Source organism: Echeneis naucrates, chromosome 6 (genome assembly GCF_900963305.1).
Source record: "Echeneis naucrates chromosome 6, fEcheNa1.1, whole genome shotgun sequence".
Lineage (NCBI taxonomy): Eukaryota > Metazoa > Chordata > Actinopteri > Carangiformes > Echeneidae > Echeneis > Echeneis naucrates.
Window position 1 is genome coordinate 17,805,241 of NC_042516.1, and position 15,939 is coordinate 17,821,179.

The 15,939-nt window shown below is 42.6% G+C and overlaps 1 protein-coding gene across 1 annotated transcript in view; it reads right to left on the bottom strand.

Moving 5' to 3' along the window:
* bcam (basal cell adhesion molecule (Lutheran blood group)) overlaps positions 1–15,939 on the bottom strand; it is a 48,176-nt gene that overhangs the window by 11,098 nt on the left and 21,139 nt on the right. The window contains exons 2-8 of the mRNA XM_029505311.1: positions 4,030–4,154; positions 3,560–3,776; positions 1,677–1,750; positions 1,480–1,576; positions 1,187–1,369; positions 450–571; positions 170–311 (exon numbers count right to left, since the gene is read on the bottom strand). Of these exons, the coding sequence (XP_029361171.1) occupies positions 170–311; positions 450–571; positions 1,187–1,369; positions 1,480–1,576; positions 1,677–1,750; positions 3,560–3,776; positions 4,030–4,154 (960 nt within the window). The remainder of the gene's footprint in view (positions 1–169; positions 312–449; positions 572–1,186; positions 1,370–1,479; positions 1,577–1,676; positions 1,751–3,559; positions 3,777–4,029; positions 4,155–15,939) is intronic.

Here is a 15,939-nt window from a genome sequence, read left to right on the forward strand (position 1 = left end):
TGAAAGGATTCCATTAGAGCTTATTCTGTTTCAAGCCTTTTACTTCTGTGATTCACTGATGAAAAGAACGGCTTTACTGCAAGGGCTAACCTGTCGAAACCAGCGGCAAATGGTTCTTTGTATGTTTTGACTTAGTTTTGAGTCCTGTGCTTGACTTTGGCTCACTCACAGTGGACGTTGAGGTTGATTATTCCACTCAGGTCGGCTTCCAAGTTATCGAAATCCATGGCTGTGCACTTGTACACACCGGCGTCGGTGCGCTTGACAGATTTTAATGTCAGGAGACCACCCTGAACACGGATGGCTTCTCCCTACAGGATGAAGGACATGGATTGGACAAGAGACACATCAAGAAGAAATATTCATCTTATTTTTATGAAAAGGAGGGATTCATCTGAAAAATGACAAACATTACTCTAGTTTTTTCCCCACAGGAAACACAAACGTACATCTTTAAAGAAGTCAAACTCTGGCTGAGGGTTACCATCCGTCTCACACTTCATGGTGACAGTATCGCCCTCTTTAATTGGATCAGTGTTGAGGAGGGAAAAGGTCGCCTTCTCAGACGGATCTAAATGGGCAAGAAGAGACAAGGACCGTGTTAACAGTCCTCCTTTGGATACATTTACACTGTTACACTGTATATCATCAATCACAGATTTTTTTTCCAGAAAGGATGTTTTACTTTCACAGTACCAGCACTTTCCTTTTCTCATTATTCTTCTTCAGCAGATGCATTAACCTACCATGTTTGGCAGGTGGAAAGTTACACACCCGATGCTATGGACCCAGAAAAGGAAAATACAGACCTGACATAACTTTTACTCTGACATAATCAGTCAATTCATTTTCTGATTGCTTTCTTTATTTCTTTGTCTTAAAAAAAAAAAAAAAAAAAAAAAAAAAAAAAAGTGAAAACTTATTCTAACCCTAGCACTGGAAAATACAAATATTTTGCATTTTTGCTTAATAGTTGATGATTTTCACACATTTACCTGGAGCACATCATATCTGGGATACTTTTGCTTTAGTGCAACAGTTTGGGGCAAACTAGATTGATTTTTTTACTCCTTTTTTTACCCCTAAACTCTTCAGACTTGATGCTGATGACCCCCAATTAAAGACCCACATCATAGATTAACTGGACGCAACACCCCACCATTTCTGATCGCATCCCTCCACTCACAGTTCAGGTTGATGGTCATGGTGTCGGACTTCTTCTGTTTGATTTGGTCTCCTGGCATGCTGTACTCCACAGTGCACTGGAACACAGAGTCCTTGTCTGCCTTCGTGGGCTGCATGTACAGAGTGCTCTTGATAGTGTAGAGTCCTGAGGCCTCCTTCACCACAGAGGGAATCATGTAGGTCTCTGGCAAAGAGGAGGCACAGAGGAAGTAAAAACAAGATGAATCTCTTGACTCTATGGGGCATGTACGATGATACACTTTTTTGTTTTTTTATCAGCCAAAGCACGCATACGCTCTTTCCTGTCCTTCACTTCAGGCAGAGGCTGGTCATCTTTGAACCAGATAATTCTTGGCTGGGGATGTCCATTCATTGTCACACAGGTGCCAATCTGATACATAAGGACAAAAAGCAAGAGGGGCAAAAAAAAGGAGTGTCAGAAAAATCTGTATCATCATTGCTTTTTGAAATATCAGGGGACACACACACACCTCAGAGCTTGTAGTTTCTCCCACAGAAATGGCCTGACTTGATGGTCTTGTAAGTTCCGGCTTTTCAGGAGCAACTGAGGCAAGAAAACGGGGAGAGAAAGGTGTTGTTATTATATCTTTATGATTCAAAGAAACCTTAAATGTTGACACTGAGATACAGGCACGCATCAAGACACACACTGCACTGCATATGCAGTTCAACCCACATGCCTGCTGACCCTGTTAAGTAAGTGGGGCAGTAAATATCCTGCCACACATTACTCTATGGCGACCTGCTTCTTATGAGCTGATAAGGGAAATCACAAAAACCCCAAAACAACTCCCCCTTACGCCTCCATTTCTCTGGATTACACACACAACTACAGGCTCCCTCCTATTTCTCGGCATCATTCCCTAATTTCTCTTGTCCACATGCAAGGTCATCTTATCACTGGCTGCAGCTGTGACTTCTGATGAAAAGAAACAGTAGAAAGTCATTCCATTCTTTGTTTTAATTTTTTTTTTTCCCTTCCACTGCTCCTAAAACCGCAGGAGTATTTATAAAAGTGTTCCCATCCCACACACTGAACAGGTGCAGGTTGCAGTATGTAAGAACAGGCATAGCTCAGTGGGAAAACATTCAAAAGTAGGTTTCTTCACCCTGGTGACCAATGAAGATGACTCAGCTTTTACGTTGAGCCCATGTTTTCAGTTTTAAGACAGCAGAGCACACTAAGTGGAGTAGAAGAAAGATTGGTTTTATTATTGTTGTTTCTATTTAAAGTGTGCTTTTGGTCAGCAGGCTTTCTGTTTACTCTGTACTGTAAGCCTCCAGAGAGAGAAAGAGACAAGACAGACTACCACTCCCGTAGCTCAAACCCCCGGAGACCTCATAACTCAGTCCTATTAAGTTAAGGCAGGACAGACAATAATTCACCTCCTGTTGAGTCAAGAGTTCAAATGCGGACAGCAAATAATTTCTGTTTTTTGGGATAGGCTGTTTCCTTACCACCGTGGACATTAAGTGCATCTAAAAAGGTCTTTGTTAAAGCTCATTATTGTGGTATTGTCAAACACAGACTGGCCCATTCACAATTAATAGCTTATTTTATGAGATAGTTTTAAAGCTCAGTGCCTTTGAGTGCATCAATGTTAATGGTTAACTTGAAGCATGTTAACTAAAGAAATGGTTGTTTGGTTACTGTGCCTCTTCAGGGTGATTGATCGGTCCAATCCAAAATGCAAATGAACTCTATTCCCCTAAATGTGAGAAGTATGACTGATGTTTGTTTAAGGTTTGCTCCAGGAGCGCCAAGGACACAGTGAGCTGCATCAGGGTCAGCCCTCAATGCCTTGGCGATCAATCTGGACTGTTATTAAGGTTAGATATATGAGACATGACAGGTGTGATTGAACTATTTATCAATTGTGTCAAGAGTGATTAGATCGTGCTTAATTGACCTCTTGGGAACTTATCAAAGGAAATTGGTAACACTGAGCATTTGTAAAAGCTCTACACAATGAAGTCAATGAAAGAAATGTTGGCTTAAGTTTACTCAATTTGTAACAGATATAGGCAGTTCTAACAATTCTGAGAGTATTTCTACTCAAATGCTTTGCATGAAGTTATTTTGAACACGTGGGAAGTGCAATAGAGAAAATACATCACATGCATTAGATACAGTTAAGCCACTTCTAAATCAAAGCATGCATGAAGACGCATTCAGATCTGATTAAAGACATGAATCTTGAATGGCAGCGAGGAACCAAGTCATAAATTTCACACGTCAACAGCTGATAGGAAATTGTGTGCGCGCCCAAAGGGGGGTTGGGTTCTTTTTGAAAAGGTCATGTGGGTCAAGTTGAGGTCACATTAAAAGGCCAAAGTGAAATGGCTGACTCACAGAAAACTTTGAGCATAGTGGAGGCATCTGCGACCCCGGCGACACCAGCGGTGACCTGGCAGTAGAAGACGAGCTCGTCAGAGGGTTGAGTGGAAGTGATGGTCAAGGTGAAGTCCTCTCCAATGGAGACACGGCCAGTTAGATGGGTGCCCTCGTCACTTTTTCCCTCGCCACCCTGGGAGCGGAAAGCCACGCGCTTCCTTGTCCCCTGCTCCTCCTAAACGGCCAGACAGAGGGAGAGTGGGCTATAAGAAGAAAATCTAGAAATATGAGGATTAATAGCTTTAGGAGAAAAACAGAAATAAGTGAGAAAAATTAGGGAACCCGAGACTATAAATCAAACCTAAAAAAATATAAAAAAAATTAAAAAATAAAAATCAACTTCAACTGCCGTTTCTCTACTAGTTGATTATGAACACTAACTTTTCCCCCTCAAACTCTTGGAAAATGAATATTTGAAATTTACTTACAATGTACCATTCCACAATAGTGTTGCTTGGTGATGACATGGTGAATGTGCAGGGCAGTTTGGCAGTCTCGCCTTTCACCACCTCCACTTTAGGAGCCACCTTCACAGTCACGGCCCCACTGCATGCTGGACAAACAAAACAGGAGGCATTAATATGATTAAGGACTCCAGACCAGAGGGGTCTGTTAACTGATCTGTAAATTTAGAACATGAGGACTTTATGTCACAGCCACAATCACAAGTATATGTAATTGTCGGAAATTTCCCAATGATAGACGCTCCTTTCAGAAAAGATAATATATCAGTTTGACAATGTTATACAATGACTGATTGATAAGAAGTGCCTTAAGATGACATTACATAACCATGATCTAAATTGTGATCTTCAGCTGTGGCAATAAAGTGGCATGGTGGCAATAACCTTTACATCTGCACATCTTCGCCTCTTGAAGGACATGAGGAAATGAGGGGATGGAAGAGGGAAAGACAAATAATAAAACCACAACGGCCCCAACATGTTATTAGATTGAAAGTCTGTGTGCTTGTTGAATACCCTCCGGGCTTCCAAAGTGTTCAAACACTGTTACACGAACTGGGGACAGCTGCATGGCGTCCACAAGGGACTTTATCAGCGCTGCAGCATGCCTTTTCCTTCAATGCCCTGGGCAGTTCACACTCATCACTCTTCATACACGCATCACATACACTGGCACAACAAAAGGCTGGAGTCTGTGATTACCCAATGCTTTTAGGCATAGCGCCTCCCCCACTGGAAACTCATGCACACAAACATTCATGCAATGCACACCCATACAAACACGCACACAATGCAGTAAACAGATACACAGCGGTCAGGCTGCAAGAGGTGACAACTGACACTGAGGCACTGCCAGAGGGACAGACCACATATGCATGGACATTCAGTGTACCTCACTCTCAAAAAGGAAACACACAAATCAGCGATAGAAAAGCGATGTGATTCCATTAAATAAGGAATATTCCACTTAAAACCTAACATACTGGATTGACAGAAATGACAATAATTCCAATGATAACGGTGATTTACGGCGAAATAAAGAAAAATGTGTCAAAACCTTCCACAGAAACGTGTCAAACCATTCCTAAATCATAACATACTTTCATTTAATATAGTCTAAACACCAAGCCAAATACCTTAATGGCTAAATGCATTACTTTCACCTTCTGTTACTGCCATTTTCACTTCTGCCAGTGGCGTTTTTAGTGATTTGTTTGCAAATCAAGGCCCTTTGGAACTTACAGTTCAGAACATTTAGATCAATGGCAGAGAAGTGTAGTCTGCTGCAGGGCTGGTTTGGAAGGTCTCCAATGATGTCTTCACACAAGCTTTTTGTCAACACTCTGAACCCACTGGAAGCTTTTGTAATTGCTGTGAATCCAAACAGACTATAGCATCTACTCACTGTCATGATACTAAAGATCTGTATTCCCTTCAAGGTGTATGTACAGCACCAAAAAGAAAACCAAAAAACTTTTAAGGGACGCCTGCGGGGTGCTAGAGGGCCCTTGGAGACTGACACTGTCCATGTTCTGCATTGAACAGACAACAACATTAGGATGCATGCAGTGTCCTAGATCTCAATGGCAGAGTGTGGAGCTAGAACACAGCGACTCAAACTGGTTCCTTTGACGAAATGGAGCACTAAAGCACTCAAAGACAGTTATCCTCGGAGAAACAACACAACATGGAGATTACATTAGGGGAGAGGAGTGGCAGTAAATGAAGAGCTGGAAAGATGGAAGGGAACTCCATTTCTGCTAATGAAGCCACTGCAGCACATGCAGTGTCATAAATTGTCGGTACGGTGCAGTGATACTTCAATGTGAGGGAGGTCACTGTGTTGTGAGGCTCTCGTGTGTGCGAACAAAGGGAAACAACAAAGACTGGACAGTGTTGTTTAAGTGGCTTCGATTAAATTAGCAAAGTCAATTTCACTAAACTAAGGGCGGCATGGCGGCAATAGTGGTTAGCACTGTTGCCTCACAACAAGAAGGTAGCGGGTTTGGTTCCAGGGCCTAGGCCTTTTCTGCGCCTGCAGGTATGCCTCTGGTTTCCTCCCACCATCCAAAGACATCATCTTTGGGTTAATTGCTGTCTCTGTGTGTTGGCCCTGTGATGGACTGGTGACCTGTCCAGGGTGTACCCCGCCCTCACCCAATGTGAGCTGGGATGGGCTCCAGCATTTCCCGTGATCCGGAAACAGATAAGCGGTAAAAGATGAATGAAAGATTTAATTTCACAAAAAAGTAATTCAATCTATGAAAGCCATATTTCACATTCTTTCCTCTGATATGCACATGATATTTTGCAGGACATACGTTAAATTAACTTATATGCTAGTAAAGAGAGCATGCCTGGAAATTGAGACATATTTAGAGGACTTGCTTGGAAAAAAAACACAACTTAAAAATGTTGAAATAAGTACACAGCCACTCGACAACATTTCCCAAAACTCCCTCTGCATTGCCAACACAGCAGACACTTAGTTAAGCAGCATTAACAAGCCACAGATTAACATCTAAATTAATATTAATAACATTGAACATAAATGTTGCTAATGAACAAACCCAGGCCCAAAACCCTGTAAGGTAACACACATCATTTCTCATGTCATCAATTTCTGGACAGCAAAATATACGCTTGAATAATTTATTCCTTGTGAGAGTCTTCCAAGAGTGGGGAGGGTGGACTTATGGGAATCATAGCTGTTTGACAGGGTAGTTTTAATAACAGAGCAGAGATATGAAGACCGCGACGATGAAAGAGCGTTTGCTCAAAGTGTCTAAAGAGAGATGACAGGAGCTGATGGATGGCCAGCTTGTTATCACTGTGCAGTGAAAAAGAGCAGGATCGAAGGATAGAGTATGTATAGAGGAGATAATGGGGAGAACTGTCAAAAATACATGGTGGTTTGGTGTTGTGTGTGTGTTGGTCAGAGATAGCCCATTGATAGCAGATATTCAGATTCTTCATGACCCATAAGCCACACAGAGGTCAGGGGTCAGTCATGTGTTGACATTGAGGAAATGATCTCATGTCTCTCTGCTGTTATATTCTCTCTCACTTCCTCTTCATCTACTTTTTTTTTAACTTCCCTTGACTACGCCTTTCAGTAATTTTTACTCTGCCTCTCAGTTTTGGAGGTATTTCATTGAAGTAATCTCCATCCTTATCCAGCATCCGTCCCTCATTAAATATGTTCTTCTACATGCTCAGCAGCTCTCGCATGAACCAACACTAGTTTTACAAACTGAGTTTCATGTTCAGAGGGATGTAGCCCAAAAGCAAATCCTCCTCTGTTTCTGTGCCAACACAAGCAGCAAGCCAGACAAGCAAACGCATAAGAATGTGTGAGAAGACCGAGCACCATACTTTTAGGCAGCACTCAGGATTTAAGAGTCCTGTTAAGTGGTGCATGGGAAAAATACACACACACACACACACACACCCACACCCACACACACACACACACAGTAAATCAAGTCGCTATGTGCATGCAGACCACAAATCTCTTGACTTGGTCATTCAAGTAATTTGGCTTTTAGAAAACCATCTGTAAACTAAATCACGCTTGGTAAATGATCTCTTTTTGAGTTCCTGCTCACCACAAAGTTAATATCTAAACTTAGCTGTCTCAAAGTTGTCTGTGTGAGCAATGTTTTATGGACAAAACATCCTGCTACAAATTGAATCAGGAAGATTTCCTACACTTTGTAGTAAATCACTCTCTAAAACATCACTTCTACATTGTGTTTCTTGGTTTACTGATAGAGAAATTAATTCATCTTATGGCCTTAACGGTCCATGCAAACATGTCTAACCAAATTAATCAGACATAAATGGCGGGGGTGACTTTCGGTCAACTTATTTGTAAAGAGAAGTCAACACCAATCAAAATAAGTGGTTTTTACACCAGGCTGAGCAAAAATAAATGACAGGAGAATTAGGGCATTGCTGCTGGCCTCTGCTGTACTTTGAGTTTAGTGCTAATTAGTAAATGTTAGCACATTGACACGCTAAGATGGTCAGACTCACAGCACCACTGGAGATGCTTTAGACTCTCAGTCTTACTAAGAGAAGGACTGAAAGATAAATTATTCAAACGCAGCAGATGAAACCAAATTTTATTTGTACTTCAGAAGAGCAAATCTGTATTCATCTGCTGTTCTTTAAGCTGAACACATCACACCACGCTCATCACTTTCTAAGGAAAACAGAAACAGCAGTATGATATTCTAACAATATTCATTTGACATAAGTCGTAAGTTGTAATTTCTTCTCTTAATAGGGATAACAATCTATATCAAAGTGCAAAAGTTTTTTACCCAACATGCAGCCACATCTAGCTAGGGTTTGGTGATTGTAGATCCATGCATGTGGACAGCGCTGCTGAGAGGTTAAAGCAATGGCATGATCCAAGGGTCCATCTGTGGCAAACCTCTTTGTCTTTTTTCAGCCTTTTCTTCTTCTTGGCCCTCATTTAACTGTACTGTCTGTCTCACTCCAGCTTTTCTTTCTTTATTACACATCTTTTGGTATCATCATCATGTGTTGTGGTCCAGGTTGCTCAATCAGACCACGGCTCTGTGTTTTACAAACAAGGCAGCTGGATGGACAGAGCAAGGCAATTAAAACATAATTAGAGAGTCCTGTGTTCAATCTGAGTCGAGAGTGTGTGTGTGTGTGTCCAAACATGTTTGTGTATTTCGAGACATAGGGCAATTGGCCTTCTGTGTGTGTGCGTGAGTGAGAGAAAGAGAAAGTGGTGGGGGCTGCTGGATGGAGGGGACCAGCTACGTGGGGGTCTCATTAGCTGACACAGGCCAGCTAATCGGATTTAGCCAAAGAGAGGGAAAGTGTGTGAGGTGGTGTGTGATGGGGTGCGTGACTGGGTGGAAAGACAGATGGGAACGAGACGGTCAGACTGTGACCTGTACACACACACACACACACACACATATATACAGTACGTCTAGGATACATGTGATATTTATAAGCAACTGAAGCAGCCCAAAAAGCTCCAGTTAAGTGGAGTATCTGTAGAAAAAGATCCAAGGCTGCAGGCAAAGCGGCGTGTCAGAGTGGAGGATATACACATCTACTGAAAAGTTAATGTGAAATCATCTTCAATACTCTGTCTATCCCCCCTCTGCCTTTTTCTTTGACTCCCTTCTTTACTTGCATCTGTCTCTCCCTCCCTCACACAGAAGTGAGTGCCCCTCATTATGAAAAGAACAAGCTGGATTTTCTTTCTCCTCTCCTCTTTTCCTTCCTCTCTTATTCTCCCTTCACCTACTGTCGTATTCTGGACATCAAACTGTGAGCTCTCTTTCTCCAACTCTCCTCTTTTCATCCCTCACTCTCAAAGAGCATTTTTTAATACCCAGTGCACAGACCGGCTCATGTGTCTCAACTGCGCGTGTGTGTGTGTGTGTGTGTGTTTGGTAGAATCAGAAGAAGAGCAAAGAGAAAGCTGGTATTAAAAAAAAAAAGAAGAAGAAGAAGGGAACAAAGAAAATAACAAAAGACAAGACAAAACAGACAGCAAGAGGAAGAGAGGGAACAGAAGACTGTGTTTTGTGCAAACCTGGTCTTACCTACACAGATGTCACCCAACCAGAGCCTCTTTGTGAAGCCACCATCAACTTCCTTTTACTGATAGTACGTGCTTGTCTCCTTGCTTAACCCAAACAGTACTTGACTGTCAAGTGATGAATTTTCTGTGTAAAGCAATCTACTGTTTACATTGAGATGGTGGTACTAGAGGTGCAGGAGATGTGTTAGATTACTGTCAGCATGTGTTGAAGAGATGGAACATAAAGATCTGCATCAGTACCAAGACTGCAACAAGGAGAGCAATGGAAAGACTATCTCTGGAGCTAAAAACGACAACTGCAGAACGACATGCTGTACCGGGAATGTCAGTAAGTGTGTGTGTGTGTACCTGTTTGTATGTGTGTGGTCCAAAACATCCCTGGCTTCTAACGGGATTAGTGCTTCTGACTGTCGGCAAAGCAAACAGTATCCTGGTGCAGAAGACACAGCCTCAATGTCGCAAGGACTGAGTCACCTACAATACAAGGTCATTGCAAAAAACACCAACCGAGACAACTTTTTATTCATCGCTATTCACTGATCAGCACCTTTTACAAAAGCTCTCTTCCTCATTGTGTTTTCCATTGTGAGCAGCAGTGCTGACGTTTTCAACTGAATTCTTCCTCGAATAGTTTCCAACTACGAAGGAACTATTAAAACCAAATACATAATAGCCAAAGATAACTCGCAGTTAGTGCTGTCTCCTCACAGCAGGAAGATTCTAGATTAGTGTGAGTCTTTGTTTGTATGCTCTCCCTGTGCCAGCATGGGTTCCCTCCAGGTAATCTGGCTTCCTCCCACAGTTCAAGGATCCATCCATCCATCTTCTACGAGCCAATCCCAGCTGACATTGGGCGAGGGGGGGTGCGCACGTTTAAAAGTTGGCAGATCAGTTAATAGTAAAAATTTAAGTCAGTTACAGTTGATGCAGGCAGGCAGAAGTAATTTTCTGCTTTTCAGTAACATCACAGTATGTATTAATTCATTCATCTTCTGCCACTCATCTGTTTCCAGGTCACACTGGGTGAGGGCGGGGTACACCCTCCCACAGGGACAACATGCAAACTCCACACAGAAAGGCCCCAGACCCGGGAAATGAACCCGCGACCTTCTTGTTGTGAGGCAACAGCCCTAACCACTATGCCGCTGCCGTCACAGTATGTAAACAATTATAAAATCAAGACACTGCATTTGAACATGTCACTGTGGTGGTGTCAAAACATGAAGCCCATCACTGAGCTGTAAATCAATTGCTACTACAGGACAAGTGTAAAATGTGGTTTCAGTCACACTGCATGTCGTAATGGCTACACACACCACAGACAGGATGTGACTGACTCACAGCAGTCACCATCATGCTGAGCCAGAGAGTCTGTGTATGTGGGCACAGTTGTGACAGCAAGGCGTGGCACAGTGCCCTCAGATCCCTGACGCTGATGATGGCACATTTTCGCTTCAGACCAAATCTGACTCAAATGTTGTATGAGTGCAGGCCTTTCATATTCACTCTGCGGCCCCATTAGTCTGCCTGCGCACCTGGAGGGGAACAGTTCACAGTCCTCGGGAAATTCTGTTTGTTCAGTGGGATTCATTTTGGCTGCCAAGCTCAATGCCTTTAACAAATTTACCAGTTGAAAGGTGAAGGTGCTGCTCTGCGTAAAAAAAAAAAAAAAAAAAAAGGAATAAAGAAAGGGTTTTGCTGAGTTGGTTGAAATTACTCAAAGTTTTTCCGTTTGCAAATAATGTTGTTCTGCGTCATTTTGGTGAAGCAAGAGGAAGAGTCTATAACAACATATGCGAATTGTATGACGTGTGTGGAAGTGTGTGTTTTAGGGCAGGCGGGGTCAGACTGCAAATGTCGGGGTGGGTCCATGTAAGGCCTGGAGTCCGTCAGTGCCTGACTGATGAGACAAGAACAGGTGCAGAGCTGATACAGCAGCTGCTGCAAAACACACAGGCACTGTGACACACACAGACCTACAGAGATGACAGACAAGGACAGAGAGGAAGTTTCGCAAATGCAGAAAACATACAGACTCAGGGAAGTAAAAATTTTCAAGACCAAGGGGACAATAAACAATAATTGCAAGATCTTTTGAAGACGCACACGCATCTACAGTGACAACGAGACAGAATCTGATCCTGTCTGCTGTCACTGTCTGTCTCCTTCGAAACTTCGAATGGTATCTGAATAACATTTAACAGACTACGTTCTGCAATATCTGTTGGTGTCCTGCTAAGTGTTGACCTTTGACAGCCAAGCAAGACGCTATTTAGAATCCGTATGCCATTTACTACATCCATAGGGAAGGATTTCACAGAGGAAAAGGCCGAAAAGAGAAAAAAGGACAGGAACAGTATTACAGCATCAAATTGCAGCTAAAGAGCCAAAACAGTAGCCTGTTTTGTTGCAAAGGCCAGGAAAATCCACATCCTCATCATATTATGAGCTACTTCATAAGAAACCTGAGGAAACCCCAACTTTAATCCTGCACAGTACAGTCCCTCATGAAAGTAAATACATCAACTCTGAAAATGCTAATTCATTCTGAACAGTGCAAATCATTTGTCACGAAGCAGCTAAACAAGAGCGGATAATAATGAATTCCTGGTTGACCTTTCTCCACACATGAGTGACTGGCTGTGCAAATAGTTACTTCTTTTTGCTCTTTGTACAGGTCTTGGTATTTACTATTGTGGTTTGATTTGCCTATTATGTATTATTGCCTATTACAATAAAAGTGGGATGTATGAAATATGTCAAGTGCCTTCATACACGAGTCTCAAGGGCATCAGATATTTGAATACAAATCCCAGAACATCTCATCTATTTGTCTACATTAACGATCAGTCTGTTGTTGTTTTTCAACAACGTCTAGAAATCCAACACAGGTTGACTGCAATGAATTTCACATGAAGCTCTTGAGAACCCTTTTTTTCCCATAATAGCCCTGTGAAGTACAAATTATAGGTTTTGAGAGTCCTGTAAACCTGCTCTGAATGTTGGCAGGACAGTCGAAAGCTTCAGCTGTCATAAGCCAAAGTCGACAAGCAAGGTGTCCTGCGCTTCAAAGATGATATCCGGGCCTTTAATTGGATCAAAGATAACGTTTTATGAGGGTTATGTGCGACACATGTGTTACGAGGAGATCAATTGTCAGATAGACGGATCCCGGATGTGCAGCTGCCACATCCTAAACCATCGTCCCACAATTACAGGATACGGTGGGGCCTGTCTGGCTTCCTGTCTGGGCTTGTACTCACATACCACCTGAGTGGAGGGTAAAGCTCCCACCTGGCACTCTGTGGCAACACACACTCACAAGCATTCAGGTAGCAGCTGGGCGTGGAGGTCATCTGAGTCTGACGAATGATGGTCTGTTTTACCGCTTTGTTTATTTATTGGCACTAAAACCACCCGCCACTGTGTCTGTTACGGAGACAAGAGAGGAGATGAAAGAGAGAGCGAGGAAATAGATCCTATTAGATGTTAGATAAGAATTCCTCATTCTTCATTGTTGTAAAAAGTGAACGTTTTTGAATTGGCTTTTCGGTCAGGTTACAGTTTTACAGCTCAGCTCTGACACCAACTCCCAGCCTGAAATCTGTCTCGATGTGTACAGCTACCCTTGAAAGAAGCTTATTTTTGGATCATAAGTACAATTTCATTCAAAATGAGAAACAAGAGACAGAGGACAGCAGGACAAGGACGCAGGTTTTGGAAAAGCTCTCGTGTCCTCAGGCACTTGACGTTGATGTAATGCAGCTGAGTCAAACATAAGGGCATTAGCAATTAGACCGGGTACACATCACTCTTCTCTGCTGCTGTAAGACTAACAATATTAACATCTGTGCATCCTACTCACTGTAATAAAACGCAGACCCCAGAGTCATCTCAGAGTTCAGTGATTCAGCAAATGATGTCTGCCAGCCAAGTTGCGTATCTGAGTCTGCTGTGTGCAGTTGTGGCGGATAAATCACAGCTTTCCTGGTGTGTGTGTTGTGTCATCTCATGGCAGTTTAGGGGTTTAAGACAAACAGCGTGAAGTGGGCTACAAGGTCGGCCTTTCACACTCCCTTTTGTCAACCGGGGAGATGCCCCCTCCTCAGTCCTGTTGTCGTGGCAACGGGGTGAGAAGTCAACCCCATTCAAACACAAGAGTTCAGAGCTGCGCGGTCAGTGAGTGGATTGCGGTTGCGTGTGCGTATGGGGAGGGGGTGTAGTGGACAAGAGGGGGTGTGCCAGTGTGTCAGGATAAGAAAATGAGGACAAGGATGGATGGTCAGGACAAGGAGGGGGTAAAAAAAAAAACAAAAAAACAAAAAAAAAAACGAAGATGGAGGCAAAGTGCATGAGCAGAATACATCCGAATTCAGGCAGCTGACTTTTGACTTTTGAAAAAAAAAAAAAAAAAAAAACAAACAAACAAACAAACCGAAGATGTCTTATAAATGGATTATAAATAGAGTTATGAATACATGATACATTCAGTGCTGTGTAAGTGCTTCTACAAAAGTAGCTTTGATATATTGTCCGACTGATAAACCTGCACGTTCTTCCCCATTAGTCACCCGAGCAGAACTGAAATCATCCCTCACAAAGAATATCTAAACCATTTATAAAACTAGTATCTTTTAGCTGACGCACCATTATATGAGACTCCATTAACAGTGAGTTTGCACAAATGGCCAGTGTCCTGCTCCTATTAGAGCTCACATATGGGTTTTGAGACAGTGGTGGTAAGAAACGAGGGGGGGGGGGGGTTGTCTATAGCGGTGAATGACAAGGAAGATCAGATAAAAATATCAAATAGAATATCATTACTTTTTGAATCAAAGGACACAAAACAGAGAGGGCCCACCAATTACAGCAGCATATTTCCTCCTGGCTGCCTTTCATTCTCAGGAGGACTCAATTTGGTGAGAGAGGGAGAGAGAGAGAAAGAACGAGAAAGAGAGCGAGGGAGAGAGAGAGAAGGGCTCCTGATCAGATGATTGAGAAAGAACCCAATCAGTGGATGTCACTAAAGGGGCAGAGAAGAGAAAAGGTGTTAATATTTAATGTTTTGGGGCCCCCGAATCTGGGACTCCTTTCCCTCTCCTCTCTCTTCCCTCCATCCCTCTTGCCTAAGGCACTCCAATTAACACACCCTGTCCTTTTCTTCCACCTCTCTCCAAGTCTCTCTCACTTTTACCTCCTTCCTTGAAACACAGCCTCTGGCAAAAGATAAAATTTAGAAACAGGAGAGGAGAGGCAGCAATGGGGGGGGGAGTTTGACTGGGATAATGTTCGGCAATGCAAAAGTTTTGGATGAGAATAAGTTAGGAAGGCTAGGGGCTCTTAAAGAGGAGAACGAGGAACCACAGGAGATGCAAATGCAAATGCAAGTGTGAGCAAAAAAACTGGAGGAAAGAAAGTTTTCTCAGGCGTTCTCATAGGTGGGAGTTAAAACTGGAGCAAAGGAGGAGGAGAAAGATGAAGTGAATCAAGCAGTGGCTCCCCCATGTGTTTTCAATTCCCCCAGCTTCTACCTATTTATCAAGGTAAATGAGTGGCTTTAATGGGCGAGAATGATATGCAGCATTTGGCAGAAGCAATCTGCTTGCATATGCTGCCGCTAATGTTGCTGACGTCTGTAATAGAGTATCATAATGAGGTGCATTCAGTGATGAGTCAGCCAGTCAAGATTATAAATTCATATCAGGACCCCATGAGAGAAAGGGCAGCCCTGCAGAGAGGATGAACTGATGGATGGATAAATAGATGGAAGGATGGATGTAACAACTGAGTGGATAAAAACTCTACTGTTCTATGTGCTACATTCCACCTGTCAAACTGGGTTTAAAAAAGCATTTTCAGCATTGCACTTAAAACATTCAAGTTTGGGGTGACTTGGAAGAGAAAGATTGTGAAAGCAGTAGAGTCCAATTTCTCCTCATTTCTAAAGTCCCGCTGGTTTCTACATTTCCAATAATGTGTCCAACAGTATCCTTTAAGTCCACTTTTGCCTCTGTGGTCAGGGTTAACCTTTAGCTGCATGCACAGACGTGGGGGGCTAGAAATGTTACTTCAACTCAACTAGCAATGCTTATCTATAAATCAAAAGATTATCATATCTAACCATATGTAGTTACATCATCCTCACCTATGCTGTGGCCTATATTTAATGGCCTAAAGTCAACCATACGGTTTTCTTTAATAAATTCAGTGTTCAAGCTCAAGCCGGACTTTTAATTCCCGCCAGAACCACAGCAGAAGTTATGTAATGTAACTAT